This window comes from Lepidochelys kempii, chromosome 5, assembly GCF_965140285.1.
Source record: "Lepidochelys kempii isolate rLepKem1 chromosome 5, rLepKem1.hap1, whole genome shotgun sequence".
Taxonomy (NCBI): Eukaryota; Metazoa; Chordata; order Testudines; family Cheloniidae; genus Lepidochelys; species Lepidochelys kempii.
The window spans coordinates 121,383,474-121,399,622 of NC_136384.1; the positions used below are offsets into that span (position 1 = coordinate 121,383,474).

Sequence of the window (16,149 nt, forward strand, 5' to 3'; positions counted from 1 at the left end):
TTTTCTCTGGATAAAGACAAGTAAATTGATTAAGATGGGAGGAATCCATAATTTTTGGATTTATACAAATATCAAATAGTAATGATCAGTACCAGTCTAAGTCCCCCCTAAGCTGCACCGCCGCAAAGCACACTATCAAGGGCCACACAGACAGGGAGAGGCGTCCCTCCCCTGGCCCAGCCCAGCCCAAACTGCCACAGCCAGGCAGAGGCACCCTTCCCTCGGCCCGGCACAGCCCAGCCCTGCCGCGGCTGTGGAGAGGCGGCCCTCCCCCAAGCTGCTGCGGCGAGAGAGAGCTGGAGGGAATCCACTCTCCCCACAGCAATGCTGGGGCAGCCTGCACCTCTGTTTGAGCCCAAACCCCTCATCCCCAACCCCACCCCAGAGCCCCCACCCCCAGCTGGACCACTCACCCCCACACACTTTAACCCTCTTCCCAAACCCTGAGCCCCCTCCCACACCCCAAACCCGTCATCACCGGTCCCACCCCAGAGCCTTCACCCCCAGCCAGAACCATCACCCCCCCCTTGCACCCCAACCCTCTGTCCCAGCCCTGAGCCCCCTCCTACACTCCAATCCCCTCACCTCCATATTGGTGCACATAAACAAAATACACATGCATGTAAAAAATTAGAGGGAACACTGGTACCAGCAGATGCCAAATATGGTCTCTGGATATTCATAACAGCTATCTAGGAGAGAGAGATGCAGGAGTTCTCTGGGACCAGGGTGAAGGGAGACGGCCAGACCAGAAGGCGTTATGGGGGCGTGTCTTGGTATTGTGACCAGGGTTGCAGAAAGGATATGGTAGCATACCAGGTCTCTGGTGAGCAAGTGACAGGAAGCAATGTAATGGAAAGTCTCTGGGGCTGGGACCGGGGTAGCAGGAGGGAACGAAGGAGTGGTATGAAACAGAATGGCAGGAGGGGGGATTCTGAGAACAAGATCATGAGTAGGACCCTACCCAATTCACGGCCATGAAAAATGTATCAGGGACTGTGAAATCTGGTCTTTTTTGTGCTTTTTACCCTATATTATACAGATTTCATGGGGCACACCAGCATTTCTCAGACTGGAGGTCCTGACCCAAAAGGGAGTTGCAGGAGGGTCACAAGGTTATTTTGGGGGGGGGGGTGGTCACAGTATTGCCACCCTTACTTCTGTGCTGCCTTCAGAGCTGGGCTGACGGAGTGCAGCAGCTGTTGGCTGGGCACCCAGCTCTGAAGGCAGCACCCCGCCAGCAGCAGCACAGAAGTGAGGGTGTCAACACTATAACATGTCACCCTTACTTCTGCGCTGCTGCTGGTGACAGCTCTGCCTTCAGAGCTGGGATCCCGGCAGCAGCCGCCGCTCTCCAGTTGCCCAGCTCTGAAGGCAGCAGCACTGAAGTAAGAGTAGCAGTACCTCAACCCCCATCCCTACAATAACCTCCTTTTTGGGTCAGGAGCCCCACAATTACAACACCGTGAAATTTTAGATTTAAATAGCTGAAATCATGAAATTTATGATTTTTAAAATCTTATGACCGTGAAATTGACCAAAATAGACTGTGAATTCGGCAGGGCCTTAATCATGAGTGAACTCAGCAGCTGATGGTAAGTCACTGGGTGCATGGGCAGGGGGGCAGGACCCCCCTCCCTCCAACCACTCCCTCCCAATTCTTCCCCAAGTCTGGAAAAGAACAATAGGAACAGAAGGGACACCTCTTCACAACACACGCACACACACCCTCTCCTCTCCACAAAATGCGTGTGCACACACACCCCTCCACAAACCCTTTTACAGAGATTGGAAACAAATACTAATTTTAAAAAGGAGTAACGGAGCAGTTCCATTCTCACTTCGCTTGCAAACTGGGACGACGTTTAACTTCGGCTGCTTGTAACAAATTCAGCGGGTTAAAAATATCCCATTTTTGATTGTCCAAAAAAGCAAAAGGTGAAAGCAGCACTGTGAAGCCCAGCTGAAAGTCGGAGCCATGCAAAGAAGAGGGTGACTGTGCATCCGGAGAGGATGTCCAAGGAGACTGGAAACAAAGTATGCTGGGTGACTTAAACATGGTGGTACATTTCTAACACACATACACACTGTGAATGAAAATGCTTTCTACTCTGTTCCTTCTTGCTCTTTTACTTTTTAAATATTGGTCATCAATCAATGAAAGAGAAAAACAAAGCATTTTAAGTTTTAGTTTAAAATATCCAATGGGTCCTTTCCCCACCCTTCACAAAAGATACATTTTTAGGGCCCTTTGTTTTCAGTTTTTATTTGATGTAATTTTTCCCGGGAATGTATCAGTGTTTATTACCACAACAACAAAAACAGTGCAAAACACTATTAATAATTTTTCTGGCTAAATATTGGGGTTTATTTTGGTGGACAGAAAGATAGGAGAAAAAAGCATCCAGTAAATTAATGCTCTGAATTCCGTTCATCAATGTGGTTTGCTGCGGAACTAAAACCGAACTCAAAACACAACGCCACCTCTGAGTTTAAGAAAACAATAGATCTTTAATCTCCAAATAATACTTTTCATTTAAACAAACAGTTTACTGTTGGAGACTTAGAACTATTAGCCTATAAATATTTACATTTAATAATTGGGCCACACCATTTGCAGCGCATACCGTCAACTTCATCCTTTTCTCCTGTTTATGTTTTTTTAAAACTTTCGAATACTTCCTCGTGTTCTGAAATGTATTCTGACGCAGATTTTCATTTTCTTTGTATTTGAGTGTGTCAAATCTTTAAATCATTATCTGCTAACAGCTTGAAATGTGTATGTGGTGGGGGTGAGATTCATCAGTACGTTCAGATGCACACGCACTTCAGTGCTTGTGTGCGGACCTGTTTGTTTATTGTGTCTAATCTTCTAGACTAATACACAGCCTTACTTCAAAGGCAGCTTTGCGTATACACAGACTAATGTATTACTGTCATACATGTATCTCATGTAACATATTGTATTTTCCTAATAAAACAAGTTATATTTTTATATATTTGAATGATACCAAAATAGAGTGAAAATCAGAAAAAGCAATAATATTTTTTGTAAAACCCGGGAATTTTTTGGTAAAAACTGTTTAAACTGAAAACAAAGGGGCTTATACATTTCATAGTGTTAATAACACTACATGACATGCATTATTATACTGTACCATTTTCTTGTATGGTTTAAAGTAATGCATCTGAGATATGCAAGTATGGATCAATACACTTTCTGTCCTACCTTATAGCAGCTAGAGTGCAACAAAAGAATCTGTGGAACCCTCTCAACAAGAAGGAAACAGATTGGTGAGGGTGTTATTTCACTCTTTTCCACCTTATTAAAAATAAACCTTTCTAAGTCTTTCCAAACTACTGTGTGTCATATTCTGGGCCCACAAACAATAATTTAGATCTGATGAAGGGCGGAAGAGAGATTTTCACAGAATAAAGCTCAGGTTTGATACTTTCTTCTCCTTATTCTGCTACTAAATAAAAATAAAGTTTTGGTTCTTAGAGTAGCTCACACTCTACCTGTGCACGTTAAAGTGCTTTTTACCCAAACACCTTCTTCTGTGCAAACTGAAATATTGTTTCCACCAGCATATTCAAATCCCTTCTGACATGAATACTGCACAACACTCCCAGGACTCGAACTGGGATTCGACATTAGCTCAGCATGTTGTATTGGTGGAGGAATGCCACAGTCTACTTCTGCAATGAAAAACAACAGGAAGTTAACATATTCATATTCCTTGGGAAAGAACCCATTTTCAAATAAGTCACTCTACACTAACTTGTGACAAATTTACATTTAATTAAGGGTGATGCTCTTTTCAAAAAGGAGACATAAGCGCAACTGTATGCCTATATTTGCATATGTAGCGTGACATAATGCACATGCAAATGGCTGATTTGTCATCTGCTCTCTGTCAGTGGATTTGTGCATGTAGATAGAAGGACCAGAATGGGATGACTACACCCAGTGAAAAAGGAGACGGGCCAAAGGATCACACCTTTAGAGTCAATGTAAAGCCAGCTATCGGCAGAAGCTTATCGCTCTGGCCTAATCCTGAGAGATGCTCAGCACCAATGGCTCCCAATAATGTCAGTTATAATTATTTTAACAGAGTTTTTGTATTTAATTACCTCTCTCATTCAATTTAAAAAAATTTGGTAATAGGGATTTCAACAGACTGACAATGCAAATAAAGGGAGCGTCACTGCAATTGCAACAAGAAAAATGGGGGAAAGTGGTTATTTATCAAAGAGCACAGTCTCAAAGGGTATTTCTTAACCTCCCTCTCAGTTCTAATTAGGTTATTCATTCCATGAAGTCCACTTCCCCTTAAGGCAATTGAAAATGGAAAGAAATAACAGAAATTTTGTAGCTGTGCATGGATTTTTCCTCATTTTAATGGGAATTATTAATTACATGGAACCTTAAGATCATATTCATCTGAAAGGCATCATTACTGAAACAGACATTTCATTTCCTCTGAAAGTCATCAGTAACCTCAAATGAGTGTTAAAACGCGTTAGTGAAATATCTTTAAGCTTTGCATTGTTTCTTTTTTTCTAGCTCAGCCAATGCTATCAGAGCTGTTTCTTTAAAAATTCCCCATTATTCTAATTATCCTTGTGCATTCCAGAGAAAGGCTTTTTTATTTTAAATTCTCTGGAACTACTAGGGTTAAATTCTGCCCTTTTGCCTCCCATTGAAAACTCCCACTGGCCAGCTTGCCTGAGGGTGGACTACAGATTCAGGTCCCTTCGCTGTGGATGATCACAGGTAAGATCTTGATCCTGCAAAGATGTATACACCTCATTAACTTTACACACCGTGAGTAGTCGTACGGACGTCAGTGCAACTACCCAAAGCGTGTGAAATTAAGCAAGTATGTACCTCTCTGCAGGATGGAGGCCTGTGAAGCTGTAGCAGTTCCAGTCTTTAGGGAAACCATGCTGACATTATAAGGTAGAAGAACATCATCATCTGCAACAGACAGTAAATAATGGTGCACAATCTTAGAGATGCTTTGTGACACGTCTTTCCCAATGGCACAAAAGAGTGCGATGTTCAATACAAAAGCTGAAGTCTAAAACATCTGTTAATCTTGCTTTATATTACTACAAAGGTAGTCTCTCAATCTAGATGATGATGCTGATTATAAGCATCTCTTTTTGAGGCAATTCTTTGATAGAGAAAATCCCTCCAGGCTGGCACAAAGGGTCTAGAAGTCTGTTGTGGCTTTTAGTTACAAGTGTACAACACAGGTTGTGATTCTACTGTCCTTATTCTTCTGGGAGTAAAGTTGGCAGGATCAGGCCCATTCAAAAGGTTTCTTTCTGATCTTCTGTATCCTAAAAAAAAATTCCTTGGCTTTTAAAATTAAATTTTGCAGGTCATAAATTCATTGGGCAGACTCGGTAGTTTTGCCAATTTCTTTTTAAAATGAAAAATGAAACTAACACGAAGGTAAAAGAAGAATGTGGCCAAGACACCTTGCTGCAAGTTAGCCTGGTGCTTTACATTTTTTAGAACTGCCTTTTGTGCATCATGTAAGCCTGACATCCCAACCTGTGGTGGATTAACACCTACGAAGTAAACTAAAACAGGCTTTTTTTGGCCTTCTACCTATCCTAGTTTCAGGACACAAGTTTTACTCCTGAGGGCATTCTGCACCAAAAAAAAATTAAAATTCAGTGCACAATATTTTTAAATTCTGCAGCGAATTTTATTGGTCAAATAAATGTGGAGGCTCCAGCATGGCATTGGGGAGCACAGGCCACTGGCTACACAGAGGAGGGAGATCACTGTGCAGCTCCCGTCACCCAACACCACAAGGCACGGATTCAGTGGTGAGGCTGAACCCAACCCTGACACAGTACAAGGACCATGCCTGCCCCCAAAACACCCCAGAGCCATGCCATTCCATACTAGATGCACAAGGGATGGGCAGGCAGGCTCAGCAAGGCAGGATCCAAGTGTAGAGGGAATCCAGGTGTGGGTTACTTCTCTGTCGGCTGCCCTGGGCACCTGAAATATACTGCTGGGGGGAAGTCACATGACCGCTCTTGTGGCTTCCCTTTGCTTCCCGGTCAGAAAGTCATTTTTCTGTAGGGAAGCAAAGAAATCTGCGGGGTACATAAATTCTGCGCAGGCACAGTGGTGAAGAATTTCCCCAGGAGTAAAGTTTGAAGCTGAATTTAAAACACATCTACAAATAAAAGGCAGAGGTTTTCATTACACTCCTACCTTTACATATTATAGCTGGAATTTCCCAGGATCCATTATAAATACAACGTGACGTATTCCTCCCATTTATGCTGCGGAATCCCTTCTTACATTGGTAGTGCACTGAACTCCCCAGCTGGGAAATGTTGTTCCAAATCATGTCTGTGTTGGGGATTGAAGGAGGTCTGCCACAGTCCGTTACTGAAAAAGATCAAAAACAATTTTCATGAAAAAATGTTTGCTAGTCAGTGTTAAGAAATTAGTTAATGTAGTCACTGAAAGTGAACCCTTAGGAGAATGTGAAATATAAAATCCATTAGGAAAGACAAAACTGTACTGTAAAAATGACATTATGGGATTCTTCTCAATGACTCCTTTTAACCAAAAAACATTTTTTTACTTCTAAACCAAGCAACTGCTAGCCTTGCACATTCAATGTTGGATCTGAAAGTCAACCTGGGTTCTTTCCTTCTAGTTCATAACCACAAACCGTACAGATTCTGCACGTCGCCTTCTGCCTTTGCAACAGGACCCTGCCATTGAAACCACATGAACAAGTCTGTTGATATGTGAGCCAAAAAAGAATCCAGTTTCTTGTCCCACAGCTGTTTAGGTTCTGAAGTCAGACCCAGAGCAAAAAGTAGTAAAACAAAATCTTATTTTAGCTGTAATGTCAGCAGATACGGACTTGAGGATATTCAGGAGAAAGATCTATTTCGGAATAAAATTCAATTATTAGTAGGGTTGGAAGGATTAGATTTGTACTGGTAAATGTCAGTAAACGTCAATTTCACTGTACACCCACAAACCAAAGAAAAATATTTCCATCAATAATAATTGATATTCAAAGATAGAAAAAGTAAGAAAAATGCCACTTGAGAACTTAGTAGAGTCAAAATCCAGGGATTCAGACTTTTGAATTAGGTTTGTTACAAACAGACTAGAGCAGTGACTCTCAACCTCTCCAGACTACTGTACCCCCTTCAGGAGTCTAATCTGTCTTGTGTACCCCAAGTTTCACCTCACTTAAAAACTACTTGCTTACAAAATCAGATATAGAAATACAAAAGTGTTCACAGCACACTATTACTGAAAAATTCCTTACTTTCTCATTTTTATCATGTGAATTACAAAATAAATCAACTGGAATGTAAAAATTGCACTTATTAGATCAGTACAAAGAAGTCACTGTCTGTATGAAATTTTAGTTTATACTGACTTTGCTAGTGCTTTTTATGTAGCCTGTTGTAAAACTAGGCAAATATCTAGATGAGTTGATGTACCCCTGGAAGACCTCTGCGTACCCCCAGGGATACATGTACCACTGATTGAGAACCATTGGACTAGAGAATGAATAGTAAAAACAGGTATGATTTGTTGATTTGAGGATATTTACTTTGTATACTTTGACATGTGATATTAATAATTTGTGTTTTAACAGCGTACAAATCTTTAACTTTTTGAATCTCAACATCTGTCATTAAATAATTGTCTGGCCCTCCCATAACTTCCCAGAGTCATGAACATTTAAATCAATAAAAATCTAAAAAAAACCCAAAAACACTTAAAAAAAATCAACGTTGACATTATTGTCAAGATTAACTGAATTCTGCCAAGCCTAATTATTAGTCACTTTTCAGAATAAAATCATACTTTAAGAAACTCTTGTTTGAATTTGCGATGAAGGGTCTTTAAATCTGATGGGAAAAGAACATAAACCTGCACTGAAACATATCTACCTTCACATGCACCCGCGATATTTTCCCATTTCTGAATTATTGTGCATTGTGAAAAATTCTTCTTTCCACTAAAATGAAACCCTTCACTACATTTATAGTACACCATGCTTCCTAGAGTTGTGGAGTTGTCCCAGATCATTTCTGCGTGTGGAATCCACAAAGGTCTGCCACAGTCTATTTCTGAGGGAAAAAAATAGAGAAGTAAAATTGACAATGGAAACAAGCCAAGACTAGTCACAGGGTTTAAAGAAGAGATACTTATTGTTATCATTATTATTAGGGCTATTGATTAATCGCAGGTAACTCATGCGATCAACTCAAAATAATTAATCACACTTTTAAACAATAGCTGAAACTTATTAAATATTTTTGGATGTTTTTCTAAATTTTCAAATATATTGATTTCTTTTATAACACAGAATACAAAGTGTACAGTGCTCACTTTATATTATTATTATTACAAATATTTGCACTGTAAAAATGATAAACAAAAGAAATACCTTATACAAGTACTGTAGTGCAATCTCTTTATCTATTTAGATTTTTTTTTTGGTTACATAACTGCACTCAAAAACAATCCAATGTAAAACTTTAGAGCCTACAAGTCCATTCAGTCCTACTTCTTGTTCAGCCAATCACTAAGACAAACAAGTTTGTTTACATTTATGAGAGATAATGCTGCCTGCTTCTTATTTACAATGTCACCTGAAAGTGAGAAGAGACATTCGCATGGCACTTTTGAAGCCAGCGTTGCAAGATATTTACGTACCAGATATGCTAAACATTCATATGCCCTTTCATGCTTTGGCCACCATTCCAGAAGACATGCTTCCATGCTGATGATGTTCGTTAAAAAAAGAACGTGTTAATTAAATTTGTGACTGAACTCCTTGGGAGAGAATTGTATGTCCCCTGCTCTGTTTTACCTGCATTTCATGTTATAGCAGTCACAGATGATGACCCAGCACATGTTCGTTTTAAGAACATTTTCACAATAGATTTGACAAAACGCAAAGAAGGTACCGATGTGAGATTACTAAAAATAGCTACAGCATTCAACCCAAGGTTTAAGAATCTGCAGTGTTGTCCAAAATCTGAGAGGGATGAGGTGTGGAGCATGCTTTCAGAAGTCTTAAAAGAGCAACACTCAGATGCAAAAACTACAGAACCCAAACCACCAAAAAAGAAAATCAACCTTCTGCTCAGTGGCTTGAGCATTGGCCTGCTAAACCCAGGGTTGTGAATTCAATCCCTGAGAGGACCATTTAGGAAGCTAGGGCAAAAACTGGGGATTGGTCCTGCTTTGAGCAGGGGTTGGACTAGATGACCTTCTGAGGTCCCTTCCAACTCTGATATTCTATATTCTATGATTCTGCTGATGACATCTGACTCAGATAATGAAAATGAACATGCGTCGGTCCGCACTGCTTTGGATCGTTATTGAGCAGAACCAGTCATTGACATGAATGCATGTCCTTTGGAATGGTGGCTGAAGCATGAAGGGACATATGAATCTTTAGCGCATCTGGCACGTAAATATCTTGCGACGGCGGCTACAACAATGCCATGTGAATGTCTGTTCTCGCTTTCAGGTGACATTGTAAACAAGAAGCGGGGAGCATTATCTCCTGCAAATTGTAACCAAAATTGTTTGTCTGAGTGACTGGCTGAACAAGAAGTAGGAATGAGTGGACTTGTAGGCTCTAGAGTTTTCCATTGTTTTATTTTTGCATGAAGTTATTTTTTGTACATAATTCTACATTTATATGTTCATCTTTCATGATAAAGAGATTATACTACAGTACTTGTATGAGGTGAACTAAAAATACTATTTCTTTTGTTTTTTACAGTGCAAATATTTGTAATAAAAAATAAATATAAAATGGACACTGTACACTTTGTATACTGTGTTGCAATTGAAATCAATATATTTGAAAATGTAGAAAACATCCAAAACATTTAAATAAATGGTATTCTATTTTTGTTTAACAGCGCAATTAACAGCAATTAATATTTTTAATCACTTGACAGCCTTAATTATCATTATTTCTTTGTATTACCACAGTGCTTAAGAGCCCCAGGACCAGGACCTCTCTGTGCTTGATGCTGTACAGATACAGACAAACAACAGCATCAGCATTTGGGATGCAGGAATGTAGTTTGTACAGTTCCTAGCACACTGGGCCCTAAGCCTCGATTAGGGCTCCTAGGTGCTATTGCAATACACATAATAAGTAGCAATACAGTATTCCACAGTGGACTAGAAATGACAGGACATAGGTGTTGTAATGATGCTCATTTTGTAAAATAACACCTGGTTAAAGAGAGAGAGCTGATGACTCTATTCCTGTATAATGTCTCTCTAAAGAAAAGCTCACTGTTGTAATGATGATTGTTTTGTTTCTGATATTTACCAAGGATTTGTAAACCTGTTGATTACTCTCTTTTTATTTAGGAGGTAAGAAAAAAAACCTATCCCATGATGGAATAACAGGGGAAGGTAAGTAGAACTGCTTTAGACCAGGACAAGAAGAAATCACGTAGGAAAATTTCTATGTGTTATTCAAACCTCTATGGAGATGATTAGAAAATAAATGTGGTAATAACTTGAAATTGGTTCACTTACTCAGCAATTTTGTGGAGTTTCTAATAAAATTATGGAATTAAAATAATAAAAGAGAAAAGATCAAGTTAATGGAAGAATATAATTTGAAGCTAAAGTACAATGTGAAATCCAGAGTGAATCCAACACTACTATTCAGGATTATGCCTTACTTTGTTAAAAAATGAACGATGCAATGCTATATTAAGAATTAAACCATATTTTTCCTAGGGCTCACAGATGGAGGCAAGGAGAAAGCTTGAACTATTAGTTGAAAAGTGGGCTTAAAGTAATTTTGAAGTTGTAGCCAGAAACAGATAAATAGAAAAATTTGACAAAGTTGAACAACTTACAGTATAAAACCTTTAAGTGAAAATTTTAAAAGAAATATGTAGCAATGGAAAACAACCCCACTAGGATAGTTATCTTTCTGTCTCTACCTTGGAAAGCATGTATATGCTGTGAAACGTTAGAATAAGCTTCTCTTCCAGAACTACTGAATTATAAGCAAATATTCAACCTCAGAGCCTTCAGTTTGAGACTACCTTATTGAAGCAGAGTGATATGTGACACGGATTTTTTTTTAGAAGACTAAGTGAGGATTTGGACAGGAGGAACTATAAGCAAGCCTTGCCTCAAGCCATCCCCTCCCACTGTTATCCGCCATCCCCAGCAAGATTGAAATGTAGAAGTGAGAGAGTGGTGTTTTCTGTCTATGTAATCAATCAAATGCTTTTTAGGCATCTGAACCCTGAATTAAAACAAAGATATTGGGGCAGATTCCAAAAATAGAGGCACTTTTAGACAGTAAGGCTGAAATACTGGCTAAGCACATTCTATTTAGGCATAGACTAAACTTGATACCAAAGAACAGAAGAATTAGCCATGCAGAATCAGTTCCATGAGACATTAATCATGCAACTGTGCCAAATTAAAGATGGAGTAAAGATGATAATTAAGCATAAGGGAATATTAGTTAATAATAAGAATTAATAAAGACCCTCTGAGTGGCTCTATACTGGAATTCTGTCAGATAACTTCTTTTTTGTTTACTCTTGTTTTTCACCTTAATATGAAGTTGACAGGCCACATCCCTCCATTCATAAAAAACAAAGGGCTTTATGGTTTATGTCAAATAATGAATAATAAAATGCTCAAGTAGTTAGTGTTAGCAGCTGACAACAGTCTAGACCTGTGACTTTTAAAAGGATCATAAGTGATAGTAATGCTTAAATTTCTAAACAGTATCAGCATCAGTGTCAGACTGGGCCAGAAGAGTGAGCAATAACCCCAGACTGGAGCTGCAACGCCTTCCAGGTGGCAGCCTACTTAAGAGGGCTGCTGTTGGTCAATCTTAGAGCCTCGAAGGATGTGTCTACACAGCAATTAAACACCCACAGCTGGCCAGGATCAGCTGACTTGGGCTCCCTGGCCACAGGGCTGTAAAACTGCTGCATATACATGAGAGGAGGGCCCCGGAGCCCAGACTCTGGCCCGAGCCTGTACGTCTACATAGCAATTTTTAGCCTTTTATTCCAGTGCAGATGTACCCTAAGGCTACATCTTAAATGGCAAAGAGGTGTATTCTTACATTGAAGGACTCGTCTCAATGTAAAATTCTAGTGGTGACAAAGCAGAGTTTTATCTTGATGCAGCTACTCAAGTTCATGACCTCAATTAGCTACATCAAGGTAAAACTATGTGCCTTGTCTACTTCCAGTAGGGTTTGACATTGAGATAGCTACTGGAAGAGGGGGGGGGGGGAGGAAGAGGAGCTAACAGTGAAGACATAGCGGAAGAGGTGCCAGGATTGGCTAGAGGGAGGCAGGGCGCTTCCCTTTAACAGAGTGATGGGTGGAGGTGATAGGATATCAAAGTAATTCCTGGTTTACAACCAGATCTTGCAAACGCTGAGGCATGAGCATAGCTTCACTCACATTGACAAACCTATGTAAGTCAATGGGACTTACTCACGTGAGTAACTTTACTCACATACATAAGCTGTTACAAGATCTGGCTCTAAGCCACATCAGACCCTTAGTTTGTATTAAACCAGAGAAATATTTTCCTGCATCTTCCATTAAAACAGCGTTTATTTTAAATATTTAACTTTAGCAAATCCAAACAAAAACAACAATGTTTAAGTGCCAAAGAATCAAAAAGTGAAATAGACTAGCCTAGTTTCATTACCAAGCCAAACAAAATACAAAAAAAGGAAACAAAAAACAGCAGCAAAAGCAGATTCAGGCCCAGATTTTAATGGTATTTAGGCACTGCTGTGCTCAGCTTTGCAAAACTTAACTCATTTGGGAGCCTATATCTCATTTTCAAAAAGGACCTAGGCACTTAGGAATCTAAATTCCATTGATAGTAGGATTTAGACCCTTAAGTACCTAAATCCTTTTGATAATGAAATGTAGGCTCCTAATTCCATTAGCAGTTGTGACACTGAGCGCAGCAACACCTAAATAACTTTAAAAAAAACTGGGCCACAGTGCCAGATCCTAAAAAGGTGTAAATCAGTGAAGATTTCTGGAGCTACAGAGATTTACACCCGTTGAGAAATTGACACTTAGTTTTTAAAGTCGTTTAGTTTTTATATTTTATGGTCTTATAAACAACACACACAAGAAAACTAATTTATGTCTTTTATGTTGTGAGTGTCCTGTAAATGCTGCTAGAGTCTACAGGTGGAATTCTCAACCAGGCAATGGGGAATTCTCATTGATCGTCTCTAAGGTTATGTCTTCACTACCTGCCGGATCGGGCGGGCAGCGATCGATCCAGCGGAGATTGATTTATCGCATCTAGTCTAGACGCAATAAATCGATCCCCGAGCGCTCTCCCGTCGACTCCTGTACTCCAGCTCTGCGAGAGGTGCAGGCGGAGTCGACAAGGGAGCGGCAACAGTCAACTCCCCGCGGTGAAGACACCACGGTAAATCAATCTAAGTATGTCGACTTCAGCTTTGTTATTCACACAGCTGAAGTTGCGTAACTCAGATCGATCCCCCCACTAGTGTAGACCAGGGCTTAGGTGGTGACCGCTACTGCTGGTTATTTCTGAAATAATTTCTATCATCCAGAAATCTATATGTATATTTTCTTTACCTTTGCACACCAGATCAGCACCTTCCCATTGTCCTTTGGCATTACAAACTGCAGTCTGGTTACCACTTTCCATAACATAACCATGTAGGCAAATATAAGCAACTTCACTTCCATAGGTGGTCCTCCTTAGAGGAGCTGAATGTGCATTCAAGACAGAAGGTGGGACCCCACAATCCACAGCTACAAGCAAAGATGGAAGGGGGGGGGGAGAAAAACCACATGAGGTCATTAGAAATGGGAGAACATAAGAGGTTCATGGCTACAGCATGAGGACTTTCCATTTAAAACAAGAATCTAAATGAGTTCACATTTATAGAAACATGCTCTGCTACACATTGTTTGAAGTGTAAAACAACTCCATTGTACTGAATCTGCATTACACAAAGGCATAAAATACAGCAGAAGATGGCACAAAAGAGTCCATCTCTTTGATCCAATGCCCAGCACTTATTTGTTTTTAGCGTAAGCCTTAAAAAAAAAAAAAAGGGGGGGGGGAGGGAAGGAGACCACCATATTTAGGTTTCCATCTGTTAGAGAGTCCTCATTTCTTCCTAGACGCTCCCACCATGCACAAAAATGCCCCCTACCCTCACAGAACTATGCTGTAATTTGAAATCAATCCTGATCATTAACTCCAAAAGGAAGTTACAGGCTTCCAAGACAAATTACATCCTCATCCACATGTTTAAATCAGAAAAGAACAAAGGACATGTGCCATTTAAAATATCCTGATGTGAAACTTGGTTCTGTGTTTGTACAGCACCTTGCACAATGGAGTACTGGTCTATTACTAGGGCTCCTAGACATTACGGTAATACAAATAATTAGTAATAAAATAATAGCAGTAGCAGCAGCATGAGATCACAGCCTGGTGTGAGATCTGGCGAAGTTGAACTAACACGCACTGTAAAGTCATCATATGAAAATACCAGTACTTTGAAATCTAGTTTTGGAATAAAATGTGTGTATTCTTGGTCTTCCTGAGCAGGAACAGACTGCAAACAGTTGGGGAAATATTTCATACCTGAGATGGTAAGAGAGTCACCTGTGGAGTTGTAAGGGCCTAAAGAATATTTTAAATGGCTCCATTACTAATAAGGAAGAAGCCAGGGCTGCTATTCACAGACTTGCTGATTTGTCTAACAAAAAATTCTTCCTGGCAGTTCAGGAAGGGACAATTGCAATAAAAAAGGTGAAATAGTACATCTTTTCAGATTTTGAACAGTTATGTCAGGAGAAGGCAGCTCTTGCTAGTGAAACTAGCTTTTATCAAGAAATGGACACCACACATTTGTATTCCATGGATAGACTAAATGGAAAACAATTTATTTTGGGGAGGGCAGGAGACATGTCAGAAACGTACTGGATAAAATCATCTTCTGAGGAAGCGGGAAGGAGCTCAGCTGGCATATGTTAATAGGAGTAATAAGTACATTTTGCACAGAGTTACATGCCCTTTATTGCTTTAGGCTCCAACCTGGCAATGAGCACTTTGTGGGTGGCAGGAGAACACCAGCACAGAGCTTCATTGCAGAATCAGGGCCTTAAAATGTATCCTGAAGATATTCAACTTTCTCTCTTATTCAGGTTCTCAGTGATTAGCTCTCAGTTGTTGTAGTGCTTATCTTATTTCAATTGATCCTTAGGCATTAACCCCACCCTGAGCTGGTATTCTGCTAGACTCAAGTAACTGACAAAAAAAAAGACTTGAGACTGAAAGCAAGATACAAGATGGGTCAAAAACGCAGTTCAAAGGTGTTAAAAAAGCCAAATGCACTGGCATTTCACTAGAGCTGCCTCCACAAATGGGGATTTCTTTGAGTAGATTGTAATACAGGACCAGTGAATGCCATTTTCTTCTTTTTTGTTGAAGCTCACTCTTTACTTTGCTTTGAAAAAAATTCTGACCGTGATTAAAGATTTCCCATGTGATACCATTGCCTCACTTTTTGTTACTTATAACAATCAAGCCCAATTTTATCTTCAATTTCCTGTAGTTCTTTTTCTGTCCTATGAATTACCTTCGGTGTTTATACCTAACCTTTTCCATGTCATTACTGTTAGCATCTTTATTCTTAAGATGCCAACAAGTTGCCCCAGAAAACAAAACGCAGATCAGAAATTGAAACCTGCTGTTTTGAGGTAAAAATCTCACCTACATTAACTGACTTCTTAGGAACTGAGCCTTCTGCTTCCTCCTAGCTGCTGCCAATGAGCACTTCAAGTTTTACATACTCAATGAAAGGATGCCCAAGTTATCCCAGGAAATACAGAATTCTGCATTAGTAAGTAATGATATTTTAGTGTGAAATCTGATGGAGCTGGTTATTCTGTCACCAATGCCAAGTGGAAAAGTTACTGAATTACATGAGATGCCATTTGTTAGCAGGATCTGATGACAGCCCAGTCCCAACAGAAATCTTTTGTAGGAGGTTGCTCATAGTCTTTTTCCATCCTGGAGATAGTGGAGCTATT

General features: G+C 39.9%; 1 protein-coding gene across 19 annotated transcripts in view; it reads right to left on the bottom strand.

The window, feature by feature from the left end:
* Positions 1-16,149, bottom strand: part of SUSD1 (sushi domain containing 1) — a 113,119-nt gene that overhangs the window by 81,368 nt on the left and 15,602 nt on the right. For 15 of the 19 annotated variants that reach the window (XR_012159126.2, XR_012159127.2, XR_012159128.2 and 12 more), the window contains 4 exons: positions 13,675-13,854; positions 7,963-8,142; positions 6,245-6,424; positions 3,520-3,699 (listed from right to left, as the gene is read on the bottom strand). Coding sequence is in view for 16 of the 19 variants with exons in the window: in XM_073345628.2 (XP_073201729.2) it covers positions 3,520-3,699; positions 6,245-6,424; positions 7,963-8,142; positions 13,675-13,854 (720 nt within the window). In the remaining 3 variants the exon portion in view is untranslated. The remainder of the gene's footprint in view (positions 1-3,519; positions 3,700-6,244; positions 6,425-7,962; positions 8,143-13,674; positions 13,855-16,149) is intronic. The other 4 variants (XM_073345639.2, XM_073345636.2, XM_073345632.2 and 1 more) reach the window with 3 other exon arrangements.